Here is a 22,927-nt window from a genome sequence, read left to right as displayed (position 1 = left end):
TGCTTAGTGCCTTGCAGGTTTGCATTGCTTGCTTGTGCTGGCACAGTCTCGACTGCTGGCGTTGATGGGGCCTTTTCCTTTCCTAGTGGGTTTTGTTTTTGTTGTGACTCATGTGGAAAACTTGTGTGGAGATGGAAGGGGGGTCACTGACATCTCCTCTGTGTGCAGATGGGTGTTTGGAAGGCCTTGAAAGCTGCTCTGTGCTGTGCTTTAGCTGGTGCTTTGGGGGTTGGTTTGTTTTACTTAGCTGTGAGTCTGCCCAAGCTGCCTGGCTTTTCAGCTTGCTGAAGCAATTCCTGTGAACGCATGGGTGGTGTTAGTCTTTTGTGTTGGGATGGCGGTCAGCGACGTGAGAACAGCCTCAAGTGCTCCTGACTCAGTGAGCCTTGCACGATGGTGCTCACCTTGCCTCTGATGCACCCTGCGAGGTGAAGTCATTATCGCCTGAGCCCAACAACTTCTAAACCCAGAACACCTGGGGTTCTTTCTGTCCGTCGCTCAGACTTTTCTAATTTAGGTGTCTTTCACTTTTGGCCTCTACATGGCCTCCTTTCGTTGCCTTTTTAGTCCACGTAGTCCTCTTGACTTGCTGTGCCCTAGAGCACAGAACTTCCCCTGAATTGCCTATTGGGTTTGGAAGAGTTTCTGCCTTTTTCTGTAGCCCAAGAAAAACTGAGGGATGTACAAGGGGTGTTGTCACATGGGAAGAAAGTGAAATAAAGTGTGGAATGACAGAAACCTCTGGGTTTAGATGGCGGGGGAGTGAGCAGGCTGGCATTTCACGAGAGTGCTCCCATCTGCATGTGGTAAGGTGGCACGTCCAGTTGCACTGAGACCACTGCTGGGGTGACTGCCCAGTACCGTACAGTGAGGATGGAGGCATTCAGCCTGTAACCGTGTTGCTCTCTGTGCTCCTTTGACTTGCAGGGTAACCTCTTTGATTTTTTGAGGCTGACAGGCTGGCGTGGATCCAAAGTGCTGTACTTTGGCGACCATCTGTACAGTGACCTTGCGGTAAGTGATAAGGTCTTTGCTCTCCGGTGAGGTGGGAGCAACCCTGTGGGATTGTTGTGGTTGCAGCGGTGTTGGAGTGTAAGGCAAAGCCCTCATGTATGTGCTCAGGTCTCTGCTATGCTGTGCTGGGTGCTCTGTGCAGGCTGTGGCTTTCGGGGCATACATATGACACGTAAGCATCTCCAGTCTGCTGTCGGGCAGAAGGAACCAGTGGAGAAAGGGCTCCTGAAGTACTTTCTGTGGGTAAAGAACATCTGCTGGTCTCTGAATTTGAGAGCAGTTTGTCTGGATCCCACATTTCTAGGTGCTTCACGCAGCTGATTGTGGTGGCCAGGAGATGGCTGTTACTGGTATGACCTGGCATGGGCCATGGATGCCTGTCCCCTGAGAATCTATAATGGGAACAGACCACTCTTCTAGGAAACAGGGTTGTGCTTGGCTTTCAGTCTTTATGTTGAATTCTTTGTTGTTTTTTCACCCTGACCTCTAGGACCTCATGCTGCGTCACGGCTGGAGGACTGGAGCCATCGTTCCTGAACTGGAGACGGAGATTCGGATCATAAACACAGAGCAGTACATGCACTCCCTGACCTGGCAGCAGGCTCTGACAGGGCTGCTAGAGAGAATGCAGGTAAACAGCTCCTGTCTGAGTGGGATGGGTAATATGCTGCCTTCAGAGCCAGCATTTTGGACTTAGCATGGGAATTGGGGGATGTACCACCTTGCCTGCGTTAGCAAAAATATCTCATCCTCCTGGTGCAGTGGGCTCATGGGTTTGGGAGTTACAGTGGAAACTGGGAGAGCTGAGATGTGGCCTGGCAGGACTGATGCAACATGGTGCTTTCTGCTGTTGTCTTTGCAGATGTATCAGGATGCGGAGTCGAAGCAAGTGTTGCTGGAATGGATGAAGGAACGTCAGGAGATCAGGTGAGTATTGTCCCCCTCACTCATGAGGTCTCTCAGGGGCTCCCAGGACTGCACTGGGTCTGTTTTGTGACCTGCTTTGGGGGACAGTGGTGCTGCAGCTGTTGGCCTGTGGTCCTCCCTGGCGTTGCTTGTCTGGGGCGGGGGAAAGCAGCAGTGCAGTCCAGCACCTGGGAGGTCAGACTGGTTTTGAAGGCAAGGTGGGGAAGGGGAGGTGTCGCCCTGCACTGGGAGGAGCTGATGGGCCGGCTGCTACTGCAGCTCCTGGCACTGCAGGAGGGTCCCTGTCCTCCCTGTCCGTAACAGCTACAGTAACACCGCATCTGACTTACTCCTGTAGGAGTGCACTGAAAGTTCATCACAGCCTCACTGCATGGGGACTGGTCTGCATCACAGCCTGTGTGGGATGGTGATAGCAAAATGTTTCCTGGGAGTGGGGTGGCCCGGGCTAAGGGATTGGAGGGGGAAGACTCTGCGACCATGGCCTTTTATCTTCAGAGCACTCTCTCTTTCCTCAGGTCGCTGACGAAGAACCTATTCAACCCCCAGTTTGGAAGCATCTTCCGCACCTTCCACAACCCCACGTACTTCTCTCGACGGCTGGTGCGGTTCTCTGACATCTACATGGCATCCATCAGCTGCCTGCTGAACTACGATGTGAATTTCACCTTCTATCCCCGGCGCACCCCTCTGCAGCACGAGGCTCCGCTCTGGATGGATCAGCTCTGCACAGGCTGCATGAAAACCCCCTTCCTGGAGGAGATGGTGCATATCCGGTGAAGGGCCAGGTACTCGGGGCAACAGCACGGTGCTAGTCTGTACGGGGGGCCGGGCTGCTCGGCCAGCAGCACCTCTGTCTACCACTAAAGGGCGTTTGACACTTAAGTATGTGTGTAGATGGTGTGTTTTATTTTTTTCCCCTTCACTGGCTCCATCCCTTTCCCTGAGGTGCTTTGCAGGCTGGGCAGAGCGTGGGTGCTTGTTGTGCACCATAAAGGAGCCACAGAGAGTCCTCTGTAGGAGTAGGTGAGATGGAGATCCAGTGCTGGCAGTGGGAAGCTGCTACTCCCTGCTCTGTGCCAAGGGAACTGGCTCAGAAATGGAGCCCCGGGTCTCTGGTGCTTGGAGAGTGCGATGCAGCCTCCCACGCGGGCTGTGACAAGGTGTGGCAGGTCTATAGCTGCAGGGATATCAATCCCCGGGTGCTATGGCATGAGGATTCTGCAGGCGGGCACTGAGGGGACGGGGTTGCTGACTGGGCAACCCGCAAAGTGCATCAGTGACTGCATCACGTATGACAAACCATTGACAGTGTTACCCATCCAGAACTGGTACCAGCAGCCCTTGGCTCCATCCCGCTCTCTGCCAGACTGGGCTGTCCAGCCGGTGACTCTGGCAGGTGACAGTTAAACACGCAGGATGTGCGAGTCCTGAGTGAGAGATGCGTGGGAGTAGGTCAGAAGGTCTAAAAACAAGCGTTTGGTGACATGCCTGCTTAAGTGAGCTTAGTGCCACACGCTGTCAGTATTTTTGGGTTTGGTGCCATGGGACATCGGTATTTTGCCAGTTGATGCAGTATGAGCTGTTGGAACTTGAAGAGGGCAGTGTTCAGGCTGTCAGGGAAGGTGCAGGGCTGCCAGTAGAGGTGGTGGCCTCCCACCTGTTTGCCAAGACATGGCCTAAGGTGTTATGGCAGGGCTGGTGAAGATGTTGGGACCGGGGTGAGTATGAAGTGCTGCTGGGTGTGGGGGGGCTCAGAAAGGGGAACGTGGCCATGCAGAGCACTGTGGTGGCTCCTGAGGGACAGGTGGCAATAGCAATGCCAGAGCATACAGGACAGGGGCAAGGGTGGCAGCCTGGAGGCCCAGGCAGGTCAGAGCTACATTAAGATGTGAGGTGGACAAAGTAGGTTCTTCACCCAGCTTGGGGTCATGCGGGTTTTGGCCAGGCTTCAGACTGTGCCGAGGGACAGGCAGGGTGTTGGGGAGGGGCAGTTATGTGGGTAAGGGTTGGTAAGAGTTTGTGCCACTCTGGTGGCCCGGAAAATGGGAGAATATCACACTGTTGGAAAGCTGGGTGTGTGGGAAGCCCATGGCTAGGGGGTGAAGTGGTAAGAGGTGCCCGTGGAGGAATGTGTGGTCCCCAAAGCATGCAGATGACTGTCACTGCTGTCACTGGAGACAGGGAACAGTTGACGGCAAAGTGCTTGGTGCAGGCTCTGGAGGTGTTGGTTGCATCAGTCTGCCCCCTCCTCCCTTCACTGCTGCACCCTTTGCAGAGGGCAACGGTGCCAGCTTGCTCGCAGGGGCTAGTGGTGTTGGAGGGAAAGAGGGAACAGAGAATGGACACACTTCTTGTGCTCTGGCAGGGAGCTGGCAAGGAAGTGGGTGAGCAGCTGCAAAGTGTGTGTGCTGGGTCTTCGGGGTGCACAGCGTGTCTGTGTGGCAGGTAAGGGCTGCCGGTTTTGCAGGGGGGCTGGAGGATCAGCATGGGGGCAGGCAGTGGTTGCTCGCGAGCACAGGGCTGCAGCAATTGCTGTGGGAGCTGTGCTGTCAGTATTGTGGGGCAGCCGAGGGAGAGGAGCCAAGCTGGAATGTTCTGCCAGGAAACTCCTCAGAGAAAGGTGTGGAAGTACGTACAGTATGTAAGTGTCGGCAACTCTCCGTGAGACACACACACGCACGCGCACACACACAGAGGTCTTTTCTCCCGCATGTTCCTCCCTGGCAGCGTGCCAGGCTGGCCCATCAGTCTGTCACCTGTGTGTCACTGCCTCATCTTTGTGCTATGTGCCAGCCTGTCGCAGACTTTCAAAATGCCTTGCTCTCTACTCAGTGGCCTGAACAACTGTTGTTAATGTAGCTGCTCTAATCAAGTAGTTGTAGTACGTGCATGTGGCATTTGATGTCTTAGTGCTGCGTGTAGTGTGAAGGTTGAATAAAAGTCTGCAGCATGTGTAACTAACTGGACTAACCACCTCCCTGTGGGGGTGCTGCTCCTCTCTGTTCCTCTGCCTGCCCTGGGGTGCAGCTCTGGGTGCAGGGCCAGGAAGGAGCCCGGGGCACAGCTGGGAACGGCGTCTAGAACCGGGCCGGAGCAGTCTGTGCCCCGTGCGGCCGTAGCGCAGGCGGGGCGGGAGGCTGGATGGGGCGAAAGGGCTGCTGGGGCCGGTGTGACTCGTACTGACGGCGGGCAGCGCAAGGGTACAGGAGGGGGGCCCGGCTTGCCGGGGCGCTGGCGGGCGGCAGGTACCGGCGGGGGGCAGGCGCGGGCACGGCCGGTGGCGCTGAGCTCTTTATTTGTCTGCGCCCCCGAGGCCGGGCGCGGCGCCTCACTGCGGGCGGCGGCGGGTGGCGGGGCCGGCGTCTGCCAGGAGCGAGTCCTGCGGGAGAGAGCGGGGTGAGCGGGGGGGCGGGGCGGGGGGGGCGGGGCGGGGGGCGCGGGGCAGTGCTCACGTGCAGCGGCTCGTAGTCGGGCGCGTGGCCGCCGTAGAGCGGGTTGGGGATGGCGACCAGCGGGCGCTGGGGGCGGGGCGGGGCGGGCGGTGGCTGCTGTTGCCCCGCCTCCTGCTCCTCCTCCTCGTCCGCGCGGAGGTCCGCCTGCGGGGAGGGGCGGGGCCTCGAGCGCTGGGGCGTCCCTCCCACCCTTCCCTCGGTCTCGCTCACCCGGGCTGCGCCTGGCCCTCGGCCGCCCCCTGCTGCGCCGGCGGAGCCCCCTCCGCCCTCAGCGCCCCCTCCCCCCTCAGCACACCTGCCGCATCGCCCCCTCCCCCCCCGGAGCTCCCCTGAACAACCACCACTGCCGCCAGCACCGCTCCCACACGTGGCCACCCCCTGCCACCGCACCAGCGCCCCGCAGGGCATGCCCCCGCTGCTCCGGGCTCCCCCGGGCCCCCCCCCCCTCCCGCCATCCCTCCAGCGCGGCCGCTGCCCCCACGGCCTGCTCCCTAGCCCGTACTTACCTGAAAATACCCGAACTGCTCCTCCCGCCGCCGCCGCCTCACACAGTAGTAGGCGGCACCGGCGCTGGCGGCTAGCACCGCTGCAAAGCACAGCGCGGACAGTGTCCCCGTGGCCACGGAGCCCGAAGCCCGTGCCACACCGTTCACCTGCGTCAAAAAAGAGCAGCGTCCTCCAGCCTGAGCCAGAAGGGCACGGCCCTGGCAGCACGATGGGATCTCCCGCACAGCCATCCTGCTGCGGCTCCCCAGTGTGACCGTGGGCAGCCCAGCCAACGCAAGCCATGCCAGGAAAGCAGAGAGGCTGAGGCCAGTCCTTCGGGATGACTTGGTGGCCCTGTCCCCATCCCCCAGGCCTAGCACCACCTGTTTCAGCACCTTCCTTCCCCATTCATGCCCTCAGACGTTCACCTGACCAAGATGAATGATGGGTGGTGGGATCCTCAGTGGCTCTGCAATCGCATGAATGATGCCGTTGAAAGCTATGATGTCCCACTCCACAATCATCGTGTCATTGATCCCCTTGGCATTCTACAGCACAGGACAGAGATGATGTCACCCAACCAGAAAGCCTCCTCGTTGTTCCCTGTCCCAAAAGAGCTCTGGTGAAACCCTGTGGGTGTTTCTTTGACCTCTGCTGAGGTTAAACCTACTGAGTGCTCTGTACTGTTGCCCACTGGGAGGTCCGACACGTGGAGGTCATATCCTGACTGGGATGGAATGATGGTGCCCGTTGTGAGGTTGAAGCTGAAGAGGATGACATTGCTGGATGACACATGGAGCTTCAGTTCTTCTCCTGTCAGTGTCTGAAAAAGCACCAGGGAGCAGGGAAGAGAAACAGCTGAGCTGGCTCTCAGCCCTTCCCTCCCGCTGTATGCAGCCCCCCCCTGGCCTAAGCCCAGGCATTCTCCATGGCCACAAGACAACTCAGTTCATGGGCAACACGGCACAGAAATACTGTGCAGAGAAGGGGGACCGCTGTCCTCAGAAACAGTGAAAGCTCAACTGGAGAAAGCTCTGAGCAACCCGACCTAAATGGCTCTTCTGGGTGAGGGGTAGGACTAGGCGCCACAAGAAGTCCCCTCTGACCTAACTTCTTCCTCCTTCCCCACGCTATTTCACATCGCCATCATGCCAGCTTTGGCGGACTCCTGATCTCCTCTGGGGCTCCGATAGTTCATCCCATGTGCCCTCGAGTGGCCGCTCATCCCTGCTTGCTTACTTCATTGTCTGCGAAGCCAGAATTCAGAGGGACAAAGAGAGTTTTGGGAGCGGAGTCGTCAGACAAATAGGTGAAAAAATCCAGTCCTTCTTCTGTGTCATTGGCAAAATCGAGCAACATCTGGAAAAGATGGGAGATCCTCCCCATCAGCACATTGCCAGCAGCTCAGTGCTGTTACCTTCCCCAGCCCAGGAAACATCCCCGGCCCTGGAAAGAAAATGCCTCTGGGTTTGTTCTCTCAGCCATGCGTGCACTTCTCCCTGTTACGGCTGATCCCTCCCTCCACCTTGTTGCTGGCTGCTGACGTACTGAAGAACCAGGAGGGCATCACTTACGGAATAGAAGGTGGAGAAGCGAGCGTGGTCTGCGAGCACGTCGGGGAGTTTGCCACTGCACCAATACCCATCTCCCACGAACCCGTCACGGCAGGTGCAAATCAGATCTGCACAGGAACACCAAGATGCGACTTAACTCGCCGGTGCTGCCAACACTGATCACCTCTCCATCAACTTCTGGATACCCCGCAGCATGTTCCCTCCTGACACAGGCATGGCGAGGGGGATGTGCCTGCCTGCCCGCCCACGCCTCATGCTCTAAGGGCAGTTCTCTGCCTGCTGCCCTGACGTGCCACTTATGCCTGACAGAACCGCCCCCAGGAAATATGCTCGTGCCACTCACCCTTCTCCCGATAGCAGAATGCATCCCAGGTCTCGCTCAGGTTGCTTCGGAAGCCGTAGTCCACAATGCCCACTCGGTTAGCCCCACAGCTGGGGTTGGGGTAGGCTGTGGGGTACCCGGCTGTGCCATTGTCCAGCCAACCCACCAAACACAGATGGAATCCCATCTAGCAGAGGAAAATGAATGATTACATTAAAAATAGTATCTCTGGGCCAGCTTTTCTGCCCTGACGCACACTCCCATCGTGCAGCCCTACCCGACATCCCCCCATCACCTAAAGGGCTGGGCACTGCCAGGGCCTGGCCCAGGGGATGAAAAGTCACCCACCCACATGTCACGGACTTGCTACTGCTGGACTGAGCCCAGGGAGAAGCACTGCATGTCACCATCCCACGAGGCGATGGAGCCAGCCCCTGCCCGACCTCTGCATCCCTGTCCTGACCTGCTGTGCTGCCGAGAGCTGCTGGAAAGTGGCCAGGGAAGCACCTTCTGCGGCACAGGCCTTCTGAGCCTGCTCGTAAGTGAAGTCATACTTTTTTCGGGGTGACTGCAGATGAAATACGCCCATAGTCTTATCTGCAAAATACCGTGGCCAGGGAGCATCAGTACAGTATAGAGAGTGAGCAGCCTCCCTGGGGCGGTTGCATGCGTCCCTGCGGGAGCACAGACGGCGCTGCCGGTGCTCTGCTGCATGGGAGGGTGGGATGTGGACAATGCTCAAGTGAGGGCAAGGTGGGACGCAGCGTGGCTTCCTCCGAGCTTCTCGCCTTCCACCAGGGAGTCAGTGCTTACTGGCAGTGTAACCCCCCAGAGGCCATCTCACACATCACACAGGAGCAGACAAGGATGGCTTGTCCTCCCCGTATGACACGTAGGGGAAAAGGGGAACGTGAAAACCAGACCAAGCTACAGAGGTGAGTCCCCGGCCTCTTGATCTTCCCACCCTCCAGCTCTCCGAGGGGTGCCCCAGCCAGAAGGTGAAGGATGAGGGAGTGTGACCTCTCCATGGAACATCATCCCTGGCACTGCGGGGTTGAGGACACTCACCATGAAAATGCAGGTCGGTGCAAATGGCCTCCCGATGGCACTGCCCGTTGTCTTCCAGACACCGGTCTGTGGGGGGCACGGCCTCTTCAAGGCACTGGATCCCGTCACCAATGTAGCCCCGCTTACACTCACAGCGCCGCTCATTCTGCAGCACAAAGGAAGAATGGCATTTGTGTGAGTGCCAACATGCAGATGCCAGCTGGGGGGTCCTTGTATCCCTGTGAAGATGGGGATGAGCCTTCAGAACACCTCTACAGCATGCCGGGACTATGACAGAGGTACAAAAGGCTGCGCGGCCTCTGTCTAACTGCAAACAAACCAAAAAATGTCACATTGAATCCTTGTCCCATGCTGCTTGAAAGACAACTGAGCTTCGAGGTATGTGGCTCATGATTCTTGTGCTACATCATGCCCCCGGTCCCATCTTCTGGTTCCTCTGTAAAAACGGCCAGCATTGTCCCTGAAGGACCAGCCCCGAGACCCCAAACAGTCCAAAAACGCCACAGCTGCCAGCTTATGCCCTTAGACAGACGAATGGGAAACAAATGGCCTCATCAGGCCCATCCCCACAGCCAGGCAGCAGACGGAAGGCACGGCCCCTGCCTGGCAGTAGCGACCCGCAGGGTGACTGCAGCAGCTGAGGGGACCGGAGAGGAAGGGCAGGCCAGGGCACCGCAGTAACGGAACACTGTCCCATTGCTGTCCTCCAGCAGCCTGAAGCATCCCCCAGCAGCCACCTGTGCTGTTCTCCCAGGCATGCGGGTCTCCCTGACCTAGGGGATGTACTCACCGGTCCGGTGCTGATGCAGCTGGCGTGCTGGCTGCAGTCCCCATTCCTCCCATCCGCACACCTGTCTATGGGGTCGCAGACGTAGCCATCACCTCCGTACCCGGGAGCACAGGCACAGGAGACATTCACACCAACCTGTGTGCACTGTGCGTGCCTGGCGCACCCCCCGTTGTCCTGGCTGCACATGTCAATCACTGCAGGGATACAAGTGTTAGGGTAACTGAAATACACGGTGTCCTGGGCGTCTGTCTGTCTGTCCTGCCAGCTGTCACACCAATATGGCAGCGGGAGATGGTCACCTGTTGCCTTGCTGTGTTGTCTGCTTTCCCCTCCGCTCACCACCCGTCCACCCCAGCCCCTCGTGCCCCCCCCTACCTGAGCACATTCTCCCGTCTCCTTCATAGTGTAGGTTGCATTCGCAGAGGTTGCTGGAGCGGCAGGTGGCATGGGGGTGGCACGGTGGAGAGCAGGTGGGCGTCATCACTGAAACCAGAATGCACACAGCTCAGAAAGATCCCAGGGCTGCAACATGGGCACAGCTGCCCTCCCCAGCCTCTGCCCCAGGCCACCTGCCCCACGCTCCCCCCTCTCTCCCCCTGTGCTTTTCTGCAGACGCCTTGCCCAAACGCAGAGGACCGTTACTCCATCACATACACCTCAGGCCTTCACCTCACCCTCTTCTTGGAGCACCTCTGAGCTCAGGGACTTGTTCATGATCAAATACAGCTTTCCTCCTCCTGATCGCCCGAACCCTTGTGAAATCCATCAGCACGGGCCAGATGTCAGGATGAGCCCCACAACTGAGAACTCCTTTTTGGAGGTATTTCTGAGCAGCTGCTTGAACAATCCAGCTATTGGGAAAGCAGCCTTATGGCGCTCGGTCCCAGGGAACAGCGGGCGGTGGGGCTTGGCATCCCTCACCTAGTCGGATTTCACAGCGGTCTCCAGTCCAGCCCTCGGCACAGAAGCAGAAGCCATCGCCATGCAGTCCTCCGTTGCACACGCCGTTCTCAGTACAGTTACACTCTGTGAGGAATGGATAAAAACACTGTCACAGCATCTGCCTTGGTGGCAGTGAAAGGCCACGCTCAGGCCATGGGACAACCACACAGCAGAAACGTGGCTTGTGTGGGCACTCCGGGAAGGCAGGCGCAGCGGTACACACATCCCTTCCTGGCACTGCCAGCCCTGGCCCCCCCGCCCTGCAACATGCACCCTTCGTGAAGGAGGGGCAGCCCCTCTGCACCCACAAACCCCTGTCATTCCCCTCCTCTCAGCATTTCTAGAGATGTGTTTTCCACTCCGAGTCCCTGCAAACACACAGGCATCAAAAACATTCCTGAAGACCTCGTAAAATCCAGCTTGGGGTGGGGGGATGGGGGATTGCCTTTTCCTTCCCTTTGCCTCACAGGGGCACAGGTCCCTGCTGAGCACGTCCCAGGAGATGCTCTTTCTGAATAGGGTTCATCACAACATACAGATTTTCCCCACAGCTCAAAATACACCTTAATACTTTCTGCCAGACTGGGGCTCTCAGCTGTACTTGACAAACAAGGGGTCTTTGACCCCGTGGCCCTGGCACAGAGGTGAGGCCGTCAGCAGCATGGCTGCACTGGCCACAGCTCCTGGCACGTGCCACCCCGGCTTCTCAAACTACAGCTGGATTACCGGCTGTCCAACCAAAAGCCCAGGAAGGGATGTCCCCAGCCCCAGAGCCCTGACCCAAGCATCGTGGGGACCGAAGTGGCAGCACTGGCTCCCGTGCTCTACGCTGCGAAGAGGTCAGCCCAGCACCTCCTCCCTCTCCAAGTAGCACCATGTGCCGCAGCCACCTCTGCACAGACCCTCTGCATCGCTGCCGCCCCACAGCCTCCCCCTTACCTCGGCAGTCTGGCCCGTATCTGCCCGGCGCGCACAGCTCACAGCTGGTCCCGATGAAAGCCTGGCTGCAGTTGCATCTCCCCGAGCCACCGATTTTGTCATCGCAGGTACCACGGTTACTGCAGGGTGCCTCCAGCCCTCCTGGGCACGCTGCAAATGGGGCACCTTAGTGAGGCTGCGGTGACAAAGTGACCCTGTGCCCAGGGGTGACCAGTGCCTGCTCGGCAGTCTGGGGAGTGAGTGCTGGGGACATCTCGTGACAATAAACCTTAGGAACAGGGGCAAGAGGGACAAATCTGGCATAGCTTCCAGCCTGGGAAGACCCTCTGCTGCAACATGCTGAGTCTGTGCCGGCCTGCCCCATGCTAACCCGGCAGCAGACTCATCCAAGGGTGTGAAACCTGCCCATGCTCAAAGCAGAGATACCAGGGAACGGAGGAGCACTGGGAACGTCGAGGGGTGAGTGACATGTCTGACAGCCACCCCCAGCAGCCCTGTGCCCAGGGCTCTCCGTGCAGACAAGTGGTTCTCCATGGAAAGGGAATTCCCTGTTACGATACCATCCATGTGCACTCCCGGGGGATCGTCCCCTGCACGCTCCACAAGACTGGGGCTCCCAGCCTGAGGTTTTGACCAGCGTTCTCCAGGGAAGCACGTTCATGGACACCAGATGTCTGTGCTGAACCAGTTACGCCACCTTCCCACAAGAGAAAGGTCCCGGGGCAGGAACGGGTCGTGTGGTTCCTTACCCCGACAGTCACGGCCATAGTGGTTCGCACAGCACTGAGGGACCCACTGGGTGGAAACGCAGCTCCTCCTGCAGCCTCGTTTCAGAGGCCCCCTGGAAGAGAAGTGTCTTCTGAAGGGGTCCCACGGGGAGGGTGGCCAGGACGGCCGCAACAGGGAGTTGCGGTGAAACAGAAAAGTGTTTCTCAGCAGCTGGTTTCCATAATAGTAGCAGCGCCTGGTTTCCCCCTGCGAGGAAACAGGCAAAATACAGAGTTTGCCACATTGGTCACTGATGCCTCGCCTTGATTTTTCTTGCGTCGCTCATTCAGCTTTATGACAAGTAACAGAGGCTTCCTAACGTGCAGTGGGGCTGGTGGCAGAGGAGCCACAGATGTACCTCACGGACATGCCAGAAGCCCGGCAAAGACAATGGGCGATGCACTGGGAGTGGGGTACAACCATTGCCCCCTAAGGGATCTGTCTGATCCCTGGCTCATCTCCAGCAGCCAGGCTGAGCAACTTGACTGTAAAGCACCCAGAGAAGCCCCTAGTGCATCCGCAGGGACCCCTGCAGCCACTGTCACCCACATAGGGATGGACCAAAGACCACTGGAGCCCCTGACCCCATGTTACTCAGCCCAGCTCCAGCCTTATGGGACTGCGTGACCTGGGGCAAGGCATGGGCAACGTGACCAAGCTAAGGGACTCCCCCGGGCCGGTATGCCTTCATTTTGCTGCTAAAACATATTGTCATCAGCCCCGTAACAGGCCTCCTTGGTGACAAAGCTGTGAGCTTTACCCGTTGAATGGAGCCATCAGGGCAGGGTGGCTCGAAGCCACAGAGTCCGCAGCTCTCTGTAGATCCCTGTGGAGGGGAGAAAGAAACCTCACAACAACTCAGTACGTGCTTCTGCCTCTTTCAGCTGCTCGGAGCTTTGCTGAGGAAGAGCAGCAAGCCCTCCTGACATCCCTCTTCCCAGGCATGGGGCTCAGGAGGTGGCACAGGTCCTCACTGGCCTCATCCCAAGTGCTCACCTGCAGCTCAACAAAGATGAACTCGTCACACCGAGATCCCAGATCCGGTGGCTCCAACAGCCTATCAATGCCATAAGCAATGCCCCCGTTGAATTCCATGTGCCTCTGGATGATGGTGGCATCGCCGTTCCCCACCAGAAGCTCCCCCTACCAGAGGAAGAAAGCAGTTTGTGGTCCTGGCATCTCCTAAATCCTGGCTGCACCACCCAAAAGTTGCCTTTCCTGGCTGCCACGGCTTCTCAATCACCTCAAAAACTCTCCAAAATCTCTGTGCTCATGTCCTTGACCACTCTTCCTGATCGCCACTTTTCTTGGCCATCTCTCCTAAAAAATGGCCTCTGCCCTTGCAACATTTGCTCTGTAAAGGTCATGACACCATGCGGTTGGTTTTGCAACCCGGTCATCATGAAGCGCACGTGCAGGTACCACGTGGCTCTGCACTGTCCTGCCAGCTGGCCACAGAGTCCTGAGCCTCTCTGCAGGCTCAGCTGTAGCCAGGGGAAGGGGGTGTCCCAGCCTGCCAGCACCCCAGCTCTGCCTTCGCTTCCTGCCGGCGACCAACACGGAGCGTCAGTTGCCCCGTGGCCAATGCCCAGGGACATTTAGCGGAAAGCCGAGCCCAGCATCGCCATCACTCACCACGTGCGTTTCGCTGCAGCTGAATGAGATGGTGGAGCCATGCATGGTCCGTGTGGATTTGACTTGGGGCACATTGCCAGCAACAATCTAAAGGGAAAAAGAAGAATGTGAAGGGAGAGAGGGGCAAAACTGGCAGTTCATACTTCTGACAGGATGCTGCCCGGTGAGGACAGGGGTCAGCAGCCACACCGAGAGGGAGTGTGATGTGTCAGCACATGAAGCCAGCGGAGGTGGGTCAGCATAACTATGGTGGGTTAGTCCCAGATTTCTGAACAGCGAGAGACCAGTGTGCATTAGCAGGACCTTGTTTTGCTCAGCTGGACTCTTCCCCTGTCCGTCACCCCTGCAGGCAGGAGCCCGTTTGTAAGCCCCGCACTGACACTCTGGCAGTGATGTGGCCTCCCCAGGAAGCCGATGACAGAAGCTGCAGCTCAGCCACGCTGCAGCAGAGGTTCACGATGAAGCAGCAGTTTCCTCAAATGCTCAAACAGCTTTGGGTCTTCTCAAGAAAACTAATATGCTGCATGTTCTACAGCAGCAAAATATTTGACGGGGTTGCTCTGGCCTAACCATAGGCAGGCAGTGGCACCACATGTGGCCTTGGGATGTACGAGCCTGTTTGTTGTCACATTTACCTTTGTGTCTCTGATCATGTGTGCTTTGAGGTAGGAGGCCAGCACGTCCCGGTGCTCTCTGCGGTACAGCCACTTCTGCCTTTTCTCCGAGAGGGCATTAAATGCAGCATCTGTGGGCCACAGCATGGTGAAGGGTCTATGCAGGGGGTCATTAACCAGTGGCAGCAGCTCCGCATCCTGTCCAAGATAAGAGGGGATACAAAGAAAAAGCCACAAGCCAAAACTGAACGTGCACATGTACACACCACCTCCCCACAGAGCAGCAGGAGTCGGGTCACTCACCTGCAGCAGCTTGCTATAAATGGTGTACCCAAAGGCCTCTGCCACTTCCGTGATATTTTGCTGCAGAGAAAAGAAAGCAAACAACTGTCACCGAGAGGTCCCCCTCCAGGACCTGGAGCAGCAATGCAGGGGAGAAACCAGATTGTTAACAACTACAGTAGCTAAACACAAGTTTATCTCCGTCATCATCATGCTGATGGATTTGGCAGCATTCAGCACCTGCCACATTGCTGATTCATCCTGGGTAGACGCTGCTATGGCAGGAGCTGGGATGAATTTCAGCGCTTTCTTGCACTGTACAGAAAACGTGTTATCTTCTGTAAAACACAGCATCTATAAGCTCCTAGCGCGTGTTTGAGGAGTACCAGAGAGACGTTGGCAATCTCATGCTGCAATCTGCTCTGCACTGGAAAAGGAGTGTGATGCTTGGCATGGGACGTGATCCCCCTGCCCACATCCAGTGATGTTGTTCCCTAGTGAAGGATAAGGGTCCTTCTGTCCCACATACGGCTACGCCACAAATGCTGTCACCTTCACAAGCTAAATCCGTGCCTTCAGACAATCCCTACGCAGATGGAAACATGGAGGAAGAGCATCCCACGTGGCCTTGGGCTGAGGGCTTCTCAGGGACAGCGCTATCACAGCTGCTGGGAAAAAGATCCTAGCCCTGTCCTCACCACAGCAGTTATCAGGGCACAGTGACGGCTTCAGCCTTACCCGTGAGATCTTTGAGGAAATGTTACGGTCCACCAGGTCGCTTGGAATGAGGATCTTGTTGATGAAATGAATGACCCCATTCACGCCGATGATGTCACTCACCACCACTTTGGCTTCCTCATTGAGATAGATGCTATTCTGAGAGAGAAGGGATACGATGAGGTATTCACACCCACGGCACGGCCCTGTGAGGCATCTGTGGGCCCTAGGCAAGTCACTTGTCACAACCACAGTGGACTTCAAATGACAGAGAAAGTGACAAGGGGGGGCAGGGAAGGGAACCGTGGCAGAGAACTACCTCTTTCACTGTGATCTTTAGTTTGTGGCCAGATAAAGAAGTAACAGACTCCAGGGCTTCCAGGTCACCAGACAGCAATTTCTGGCAACCCACCATGTGGTAGCGAAGCAGGTCCCGGAGGAGACCCCTGCTCCTCCACTCCTCAAACTGCAGACACAGAAAAAGAGTGAGGTAATGCTGGGGGCACTTTGCCTTGCGGAGGCAGGGGGCACTTGGGATGGGAGGACACTTACCATTGTGGTGTTCCCTATGAAATCTGTGCGTGGGACAAAGACAGTGAAAGGCCCTACCCCGCTGAGCTCCTTGATGTTTTCTGCCTGTGGTAGAAGAGCATTTGTGGGAAGGGAAACAGAAAACGTGGTTCCAGTTAGCGAGACCCTTTGCAGAAAACCCTAAGTGGGATTTAATACACAGAGACAAGGACAAAGCTGTTTGTCACCAACCAGTATCATCTTAAAGAACATGGATGCATCTTCGATCCTTCCGAGCTCCTTAAACAAAGAGAAACAGTTGATGTCAGCAGAGTCCCTTCCACTTGCTCCCCACCAGCCAGCGCAGTGACCTACTCCTCCTGCTCCAGGTATCTGTCCCACCCCAATGAGACACCAGTTCTCCTGACACACCACAGTGACCTTTCCCTCCCTCCCTTGCCAGCACTGCAGGCACAGATGATGTGGAGGTTACAAAGCAGACTGACCTCTGCTTAGACCGTTCACACTGCAGGTGCGGATGCAGAATGGAGCAGACAGAGAGATGAAAGCCGGCTGCATCTGCAGCAGCGGTCTCATAGGTGTAACTGCCCCGTGCTCATGGGAGAGCTCGAGCGCTTCACGAAACCTCCGCTTTAACTTCACTGTGCTGCCACTGCCAGTTCTGGGATGCTGTACAGAGGGGCAGGCATGGGCTTGGCAGGGCAAATGTCCTCTCCTCTCCACACTAACTTTCAGTAAGAGCAGAAGCACAGAACAGAGTCATTTTTTCTCCCAGCTTTGATGTGGGGATTATAGCTTTTATTTGCCACTACCAGAAAAGGTCACCAGCTTGCCCAAGGACAGCTGCCGTACTGTCAACAGAGCTGGAGATAGACTGCTGCCCTCCAGACCGGCTCCCAAGTCCTGACACGGCCACAGGGAACACCGGCCCTGATCCCACAAACTGGGAGAAGTGAGCTCCCTTGGGGGAAAAAAAAAATTATCCCCATTTGCTTATAACATTAAGAAAATAGCACCCCAGAGGTATGGCCAGAGCAGCTGAGTGTTCACATTATGACTGCCTTTGGAGCAAAGCTGCTTCACTGTGATTCTCTCCCACAGCCGGCACACCAAATACACCTACAATGTATGGATAGTTTGCCTCAAAGTACCTGTCTCCACTCCTACACCACACGCGTCAGTGTGATACTACAGATCTGCTAACCTGCAGCTTACACTCGAGGGGAGGGAGCGGTTTGCTGCAGGGCAGGGGCCCAGACACAAAAGACGCTGTCATGCTTCTCACCTGATACACTTTGCCACGGCAGATGAAGCCATCTCCGATACTGTGCCAAGAGCAGGAGCAGTTTCGAGTGCCAGGGCCTGTGTACTTGCAGAGCCCAAATGGACTACAGCCCCCGTTGTTCTAGCAAGGAAAGCAAAAGGCTTGCGTGGAGGTGCATCGCCAACAGTTTGAACGGCTGCTTACATGTGGAAGCTGCTAACTGCATCCTGTCCAGTGGAAAGGAAACCATTCCTCCCATCTGTTTAGTGCCTTAGATTAAACCTCACCCAAATCCTCAAGGGCTTTTCAGCACCAAATCCTCCCAAGAAAAAAGACTTTCAGACCTCACTTTGGGACACAGAGTGATGACAAACCCCATGATTCAGAGAGACATTTTGACACGGCAGCGATGCCGTGGGCACAGATTACTCTTAAGCTTTTTAGTATGTCCTACACAAAATGGATGCAGAGAAACAAGCCCACATGCCTCCAGCCCTGTCACGGTTTCCACACTGCTTCTCCCACAACAGAGAGTGCCAGGTGGCTCACATGCTTGCAGGTCATTGCGAGAGGCAATGGAAACCAAACACACCATGAAATCCCTTTGGTAGGTGAACAGGCAAGACAGCCAGCTCTAAACAAGCAGGCTAACCCTCTTCTTGCTCTTAACTGTTGGGAGAAAGGAATGCTTCAAGGCAGTGGCCTTCACCTCTGGTAACAGCAAAATGCAGACATACCTGTTCACACAGGTTTATGGGGTTGCACTGGCTCACACCATCCCCACGGTAACCAGGCAGGCAGTTGCAGGCAACCTGCAGGCAGAACAGACAGAAGCTCAGGCTGAAACTCCAACCGATAAAGGAAACACACAACAGCTGAGCTGGGTGGAGTGCATGTGGTGTGGCACCCATTGCTGCATTCATGAATAACCATGCTTGTGTCAACAACAAATAGAACTTGCGATTGTCTCCAGCCTCTGGCCAACAGAAGGCATCTGCTTTCAAGGAAACAGTAATCTTTTCATGCCCTTCCAGGCAAATGTTTTACGTGGAAGGTAATAAGCACAAAGCAGCGCACTGCGGTGGAAAGGATTGTCTCTAAGCAAATTACACAGCTGTGATAACCTCCATAATAACCTTGCCCTGACATCCTTCTTAAATACTCACCTTCCTTGGGCCTGTTTTAACGCACTCTGCATTGCTGTGACAGCCCCCGTTGCTTTCGAGACAGAGATCAATTTCTGCAGCAAAAAAATAAGGCCACATTATTGCTGGGGGCTTCTTAAGGAAGCTGGGAACGGGTGACCCAAAGAGGTATCAGGAAACAAACAGGGAGGACCTTCCCAGTTTGGCAAACATTTTGGTGGAAAAGTGACTCGTGATGGCAGAGGAATAGGGTACGACCGCAAGTTCTACTCCTGCCACGTGCGGGTCTCTTGAGTTGTGATAAATCTGCCCACAGAAAATCCCACGCCTGCCTGGGTGTGCTTTCAAGGATCTGAAAGGACTGGACACTCCCACATCTCCATCTTCATCCCAGAGCATCTCTGTGGGAGACTATTCTTACCCTCTGTCTCTGGACCTCTTGACGACATGCATCAGGGCAAGAAACCTCTCAGGGCTCTTTTGGTTTGAGACCAAAACACTGGTCTGAGGCCATCTAGTGAGACAGGTTCCAAGGGCAGCATGGGCTCTCTGCCCAGTTTTGTGTGGCGCTGTGCTGGGACAGTGGTGACCACTTCACTAATCATGACTTGGGAGAACGCTGAGCAGCTACCCACAGGTACATATGCATGCATGTACACATATGTGTGCATACACCTCAACAAAAAGCAAAAAGACAGTTGAATCAAGATCAACCAGCAATTACTTGCTTTGAAATAACCACTGCATGAGCAAAGCGAAAGGAGAATTGAGTTGCTCAATACTTGGACCTGAAATTTTAATGCTTTTAGCCTGAAATTCCCTTTTGCTTCACTGCTATCGCCAAAACATGCGCTGAGCACTCACCCATGCAGAGCGTCCCATCTCCAGCGTAGCCCTCCTTACAAACACAGGTTCTCTCTCCTGGGGACACTTTAGTACACACAGCATGTATGGAGCAGCCACCGTGGTCGCTAATGCATGGATCTATTTCTGTGACCACGGACAAGAGAAGCAGAATCAGCTCCGAGCATTTAGGAAAGATGAACTGTGCCAGAATGACCATCTTAACAAAATCACAACATCTTATTAAAGTCCCTTTGTTTCTCAATGGAACTGTAGGTCCTTTAAAGGCATGGGGCCTCTCCCGGACCTGAGAGAGGCCAATCCAAAAGTCATGCTGAGCTCAAGTAACCCCCAAACTGGTCTGAGAAGTCTTTCTGTCACAGCATTTGCTCACTGAGGATGAATGGTAGATGAAAAAAAAAAAATATTCTCCTGTACAATGTAAATATTATTTTTCCTCCCCCCTCCTCACTCCTTTTCAAACAACGGCAATACCAAAAAGAAACTGTGATGTCTGCCAGTGTTTTGACCGTTACAGGTCTATCACTCTGAGTGGGTTTTTGTGGTCCATTTGCTTTTGACGTAGACCAGGTTTGTATGTAGCTCTAGAGCAGTATCCCCAAATCCTACCTCATTTTGGTGTAACTGCTGCACTGCTTCTACCTGATCTTGGCATAGCCAACAAACAGGAGGAGCACAACATTCTAGCAAATTGAAGCATCGGTATTCCAAGGATTCATGGCCAAAATTGCTTTATCTTTGCCACCATTGCTGTGATCTCAGAACTAACAGAACCCCTTCACGTGCATCTCGCTCCACAAGCAGTAAGAACTGCCCTGCTACTCTTGCCTGCCTTTTTATTCCTCTCTCACAGGCTCTAGCAACATGAAAAGCATCCCATACTAAGTTCCAGACTGGAAAAATTCTCTGCCAAAGCATGGCAGAGTTCATGGTGGATAGCTGAGAGGAAAAAGGTTTGAATGATCTTTCCCCTAGCAATACCATGCCATTTATTTCACAAACAACCCTCCCCCCTAACTTTCAGCAGGTGTTTCAAGCCTTGAACCTTGCCCACACTTGCTGCCTGTACCTGTGCAATGGGTCCCATTCCCTGTGTATCCAGCGGAGCAGAAGCACATAGGTGGGGAATCTGCAGAACTATTGAGGCAGCTGAAACAAGAAAGGGATAAACAATCACAGATGACACCTCCTGATTTGCTTGGCCACTGGGAAACACTATATGAGCCTGGCATATGCAAATCAGAGACCACAATGACCACAGGAGGAAGATGCCTGTAGCTGCCATCCATTTCTTTACCGCACCAAATACTCAAGTCACGCTGGCCAGGGAGCTGGCCCCCAGGCACAGGCTTCACACCTCACACAGTGCACCTTTGCCATGCCCACGTGCTTCCGCACGGTACAACGGAGACGGCTGGGTCCCGGTAGCACAAAATAGAAGACCAGATAATGGATGGAGAAGGCACCAAGAGGGAGTTATCACAGCCCATCAGCATATTTAATTCCTTGGCAAGGGCAGGCAAGGCAGAAAGGGCTTGTAAATACTGGTTGATTTGCTCCATGAATACAGCCAGACTGGGCTTGAATAAGGCCAGACCTCGGAGTCTCTGCTTTCTCCCATCCACACAAGCAGAAGGAATTTGGAAAGAATTTATGCTCAGACAAAATCCTTGGGGAAACTGGATGCGGCTAAGCACCAGAGTTCCCAGAATGGAACTGACATTCATGATCTTTAATGAGTACCTTCTCCCAGCCATCTGCGAAGCCCTAAACACCGAATCACCTGTGTGTAAAACGCATACAAACACACACGGCTTTCTCAGAACGACCCAGCTCCTTGTCTGTACTTACTTGGCCATTTGATGGCAAGTGTTATTGCATAAGTCAATCTTGATTCCTGCAAGAGAAAACACAAATGTGACTTGGTATTTTCACTTGCTGGGGCCATTTCTGCTGTCTAGAGTAAAGGACCCTGCAAACAGCCTCACTGCGGTCACCTCACTGTGACTGTGGTCACCTCACTCGGCTAGCACAGAATTGCTCTGGCAACTAAAGAGGATCACACAGATTTCTCTGCCAAAAAGGCAGTATTACACCACAGGCCCCTTCACACTCACTTACTTTCTTGGCAGGTAGGGCCCTTCCACCCTGGGAAACACTCGCAGCTCCCGTCCCCTTGCAGTCCATCGTTACATATGCCATTGTCACAGGCACATTCTGCAGGGGAAATATAAACACTCATCACTGTCAAACCAACCAGGTCTCACAAGCAGTTCTGCTGCCACTTTGCTGGCTGCTCTGTTCCCAATCCAACGCATCAAACTGCCATAAGGAAAATATCACGAGAGTATCAGCTCCCGTTCCCCCACTACCAGGCCAAAAAGCCCAGGACCAGACCACCTGCCTCTACTTTCTGTAGTTTGGGTGGCAGCAGGATGAGCAGTGTAGCACAGTCAACGTGCCTTAATTTAAGGATGAAAAATGGGGCCACCCCTCTGGCTGATCACAAGCACTCGCTCCCACCGTCCCTCTCTCAGTGGCGTGTCAGCTATTCTCCTATCTCAGAGGTCTTGGGTCGTTGCTTCCCTCCCACGGGCTGAGATGTGACCACTTTTCCCCCTTGCAAGGGCAGGACAAGCTGTGGTAGCCATCAGTGTCACCTGATTTGCAGTCAGCTCCGTATCGGCCCACTTCACACATCTCACAGGCAGTGCCATGGAACCCCTCCAGACATCGGCACTCTCCACTGCCCTCGATGCCGTCCTGGCACTCCCCGTTCCCAGAGCACCACTGGCCTGGCTTCCCTGGGCACATCTCACACATGTGTCCGTAGTAGCCAGGGCAGCAGACGGACCTCTGGAAAACCAACAAGAACAAGCTGGGGTGAGCCATCTCGTGCAGCTTTCTTGTGGAAGCTACTCTACTCCTTTGACCATGCGATAGCCATAATACCTGGCAATGCATGAAAGGGCCAGGTGTGCACAGCTGGGATGGAGTAAACCCCCTAAAATGGGGAGCTTTGTTGCCCAGATCTTCATACAAAGGTCCACACTGCCCTCGAGCAACACTGGCCATTTGGTGAGGTAAATGTTCAGTCCTGTGCCCACACAGCCTACCTCCCGCCTGTGTCCCTAGTGCGTCCCACCAGTAAGGGACTCTGCTGGGCAGAGAGAGGCTCTCCCAGAAGATGTATTGGTTCAGAAGCCTGATTTAATTGTTCTCACTTCTTTTTCCATCTACCGATGGAGGGAGGAAACCATGATGGGACCAAGGTGGACAGTACGGATGAAGAGAAACATTGTCTAATGAAGGGACGCAGAAGCTGACTGACGCTCTACATGTGAGTATGGTACGCCCAGCTCCCTCTCTCCCTTTTCCTCAGTCTCTCATTCCCACTAAGTGCTTCAGTATCAGTAAGAGCTCAAATTCACACAAGTCTTTCTTTCACCATTTCCTCTTCAAGCATTTCCTTCCAGCCACACATTTTCACAGAACTGGTAGGAGCCGTAATAGCTGTGAGACCTTCTGCTCCTCCCGTTGGTTCAGCTCCAATTAGTCATCAGTTATTCGGGAAGGCACATGCACAAGGAAAA

At 55.0% G+C, this 22,927-nt stretch overlaps 2 protein-coding genes across 6 annotated transcripts in view; one reads left to right on the top strand and one right to left on the bottom strand.

Moving 5' to 3' along the window:
* NT5DC2 (5'-nucleotidase domain containing 2) overlaps nucleotides 1-2,823 on the top strand; it is a 28,851-nt gene extending 26,028 nt beyond the window's left edge. Inside the window, exons 11-14 of the mRNA XM_055805855.1 lie at nucleotides 928-1,014; nucleotides 1,505-1,645; nucleotides 1,877-1,941; nucleotides 2,457-2,823. Of these exons, the coding sequence (XP_055661830.1) occupies nucleotides 928-1,014; nucleotides 1,505-1,645; nucleotides 1,877-1,941; nucleotides 2,457-2,718 (555 nt within the window). The 3' untranslated portion in view covers nucleotides 2,719-2,823. The remainder of the gene's footprint in view (nucleotides 1-927; nucleotides 1,015-1,504; nucleotides 1,646-1,876; nucleotides 1,942-2,456) is intronic.
* Nucleotides 2,824-5,219: 2,396 nt separating this feature from the next.
* Nucleotides 5,220-22,927, bottom strand: part of STAB1 (stabilin 1) — a 57,849-nt gene continuing 40,141 nt past the window's right edge. For all 5 annotated transcript variants that reach the window (XM_055805836.1, XM_055805835.1, XM_055805834.1 and 2 more), the window contains 32 exons: nucleotides 21,995-22,190; nucleotides 21,456-21,551; nucleotides 21,186-21,231; nucleotides 20,404-20,483; nucleotides 19,335-19,460; nucleotides 18,492-18,565; nucleotides 18,063-18,137; nucleotides 17,347-17,466; nucleotides 16,293-16,340; nucleotides 16,083-16,166; nucleotides 15,850-15,996; nucleotides 15,552-15,689; nucleotides 14,835-14,894; nucleotides 14,553-14,729; nucleotides 13,918-14,004; nucleotides 13,279-13,425; nucleotides 13,043-13,108; nucleotides 12,264-12,489; nucleotides 11,515-11,664; nucleotides 10,555-10,659; nucleotides 10,009-10,116; nucleotides 9,634-9,827; nucleotides 8,844-8,988; nucleotides 8,239-8,372; nucleotides 7,797-7,962; nucleotides 7,454-7,560; nucleotides 7,119-7,238; nucleotides 6,550-6,702; nucleotides 6,308-6,427; nucleotides 5,900-6,046; nucleotides 5,394-5,537; nucleotides 5,220-5,320 (listed from right to left, as the gene is read on the bottom strand). In XM_055805836.1, coding sequence (XP_055661811.1) covers nucleotides 5,270-5,320; nucleotides 5,394-5,537; nucleotides 5,900-6,046; nucleotides 6,308-6,427; nucleotides 6,550-6,702; nucleotides 7,119-7,238; nucleotides 7,454-7,560; nucleotides 7,797-7,962; nucleotides 8,239-8,372; nucleotides 8,844-8,988; nucleotides 9,634-9,827; nucleotides 10,009-10,116; nucleotides 10,555-10,659; nucleotides 11,515-11,664; nucleotides 12,264-12,489; nucleotides 13,043-13,108; nucleotides 13,279-13,425; nucleotides 13,918-14,004; nucleotides 14,553-14,729; nucleotides 14,835-14,894; nucleotides 15,552-15,689; nucleotides 15,850-15,996; nucleotides 16,083-16,166; nucleotides 16,293-16,340; nucleotides 17,347-17,466; nucleotides 18,063-18,137; nucleotides 18,492-18,565; nucleotides 19,335-19,460; nucleotides 20,404-20,483; nucleotides 21,186-21,231; nucleotides 21,456-21,551; nucleotides 21,995-22,190 — 3,837 coding nt within the window. In that variant the 3' untranslated portion in view covers nucleotides 5,220-5,269. The remainder of the gene's footprint in view (nucleotides 5,321-5,393; nucleotides 5,538-5,899; nucleotides 6,047-6,307; nucleotides 6,428-6,549; nucleotides 6,703-7,118; nucleotides 7,239-7,453; nucleotides 7,561-7,796; nucleotides 7,963-8,238; nucleotides 8,373-8,843; nucleotides 8,989-9,633; nucleotides 9,828-10,008; nucleotides 10,117-10,554; nucleotides 10,660-11,514; nucleotides 11,665-12,263; nucleotides 12,490-13,042; nucleotides 13,109-13,278; nucleotides 13,426-13,917; nucleotides 14,005-14,552; nucleotides 14,730-14,834; nucleotides 14,895-15,551; nucleotides 15,690-15,849; nucleotides 15,997-16,082; nucleotides 16,167-16,292; nucleotides 16,341-17,346; nucleotides 17,467-18,062; nucleotides 18,138-18,491; nucleotides 18,566-19,334; nucleotides 19,461-20,403; nucleotides 20,484-21,185; nucleotides 21,232-21,455; nucleotides 21,552-21,994; nucleotides 22,191-22,927) is intronic.

The sequence above is a fragment of the Falco peregrinus genome, chromosome 5, assembly GCF_023634155.1.
Source record: "Falco peregrinus isolate bFalPer1 chromosome 5, bFalPer1.pri, whole genome shotgun sequence".
Classification (NCBI taxonomy): Eukaryota; Metazoa; Chordata; class Aves; order Falconiformes; family Falconidae; genus Falco; species Falco peregrinus.
This window is presented reverse-complemented; position numbering and strand designations above follow the sequence as displayed.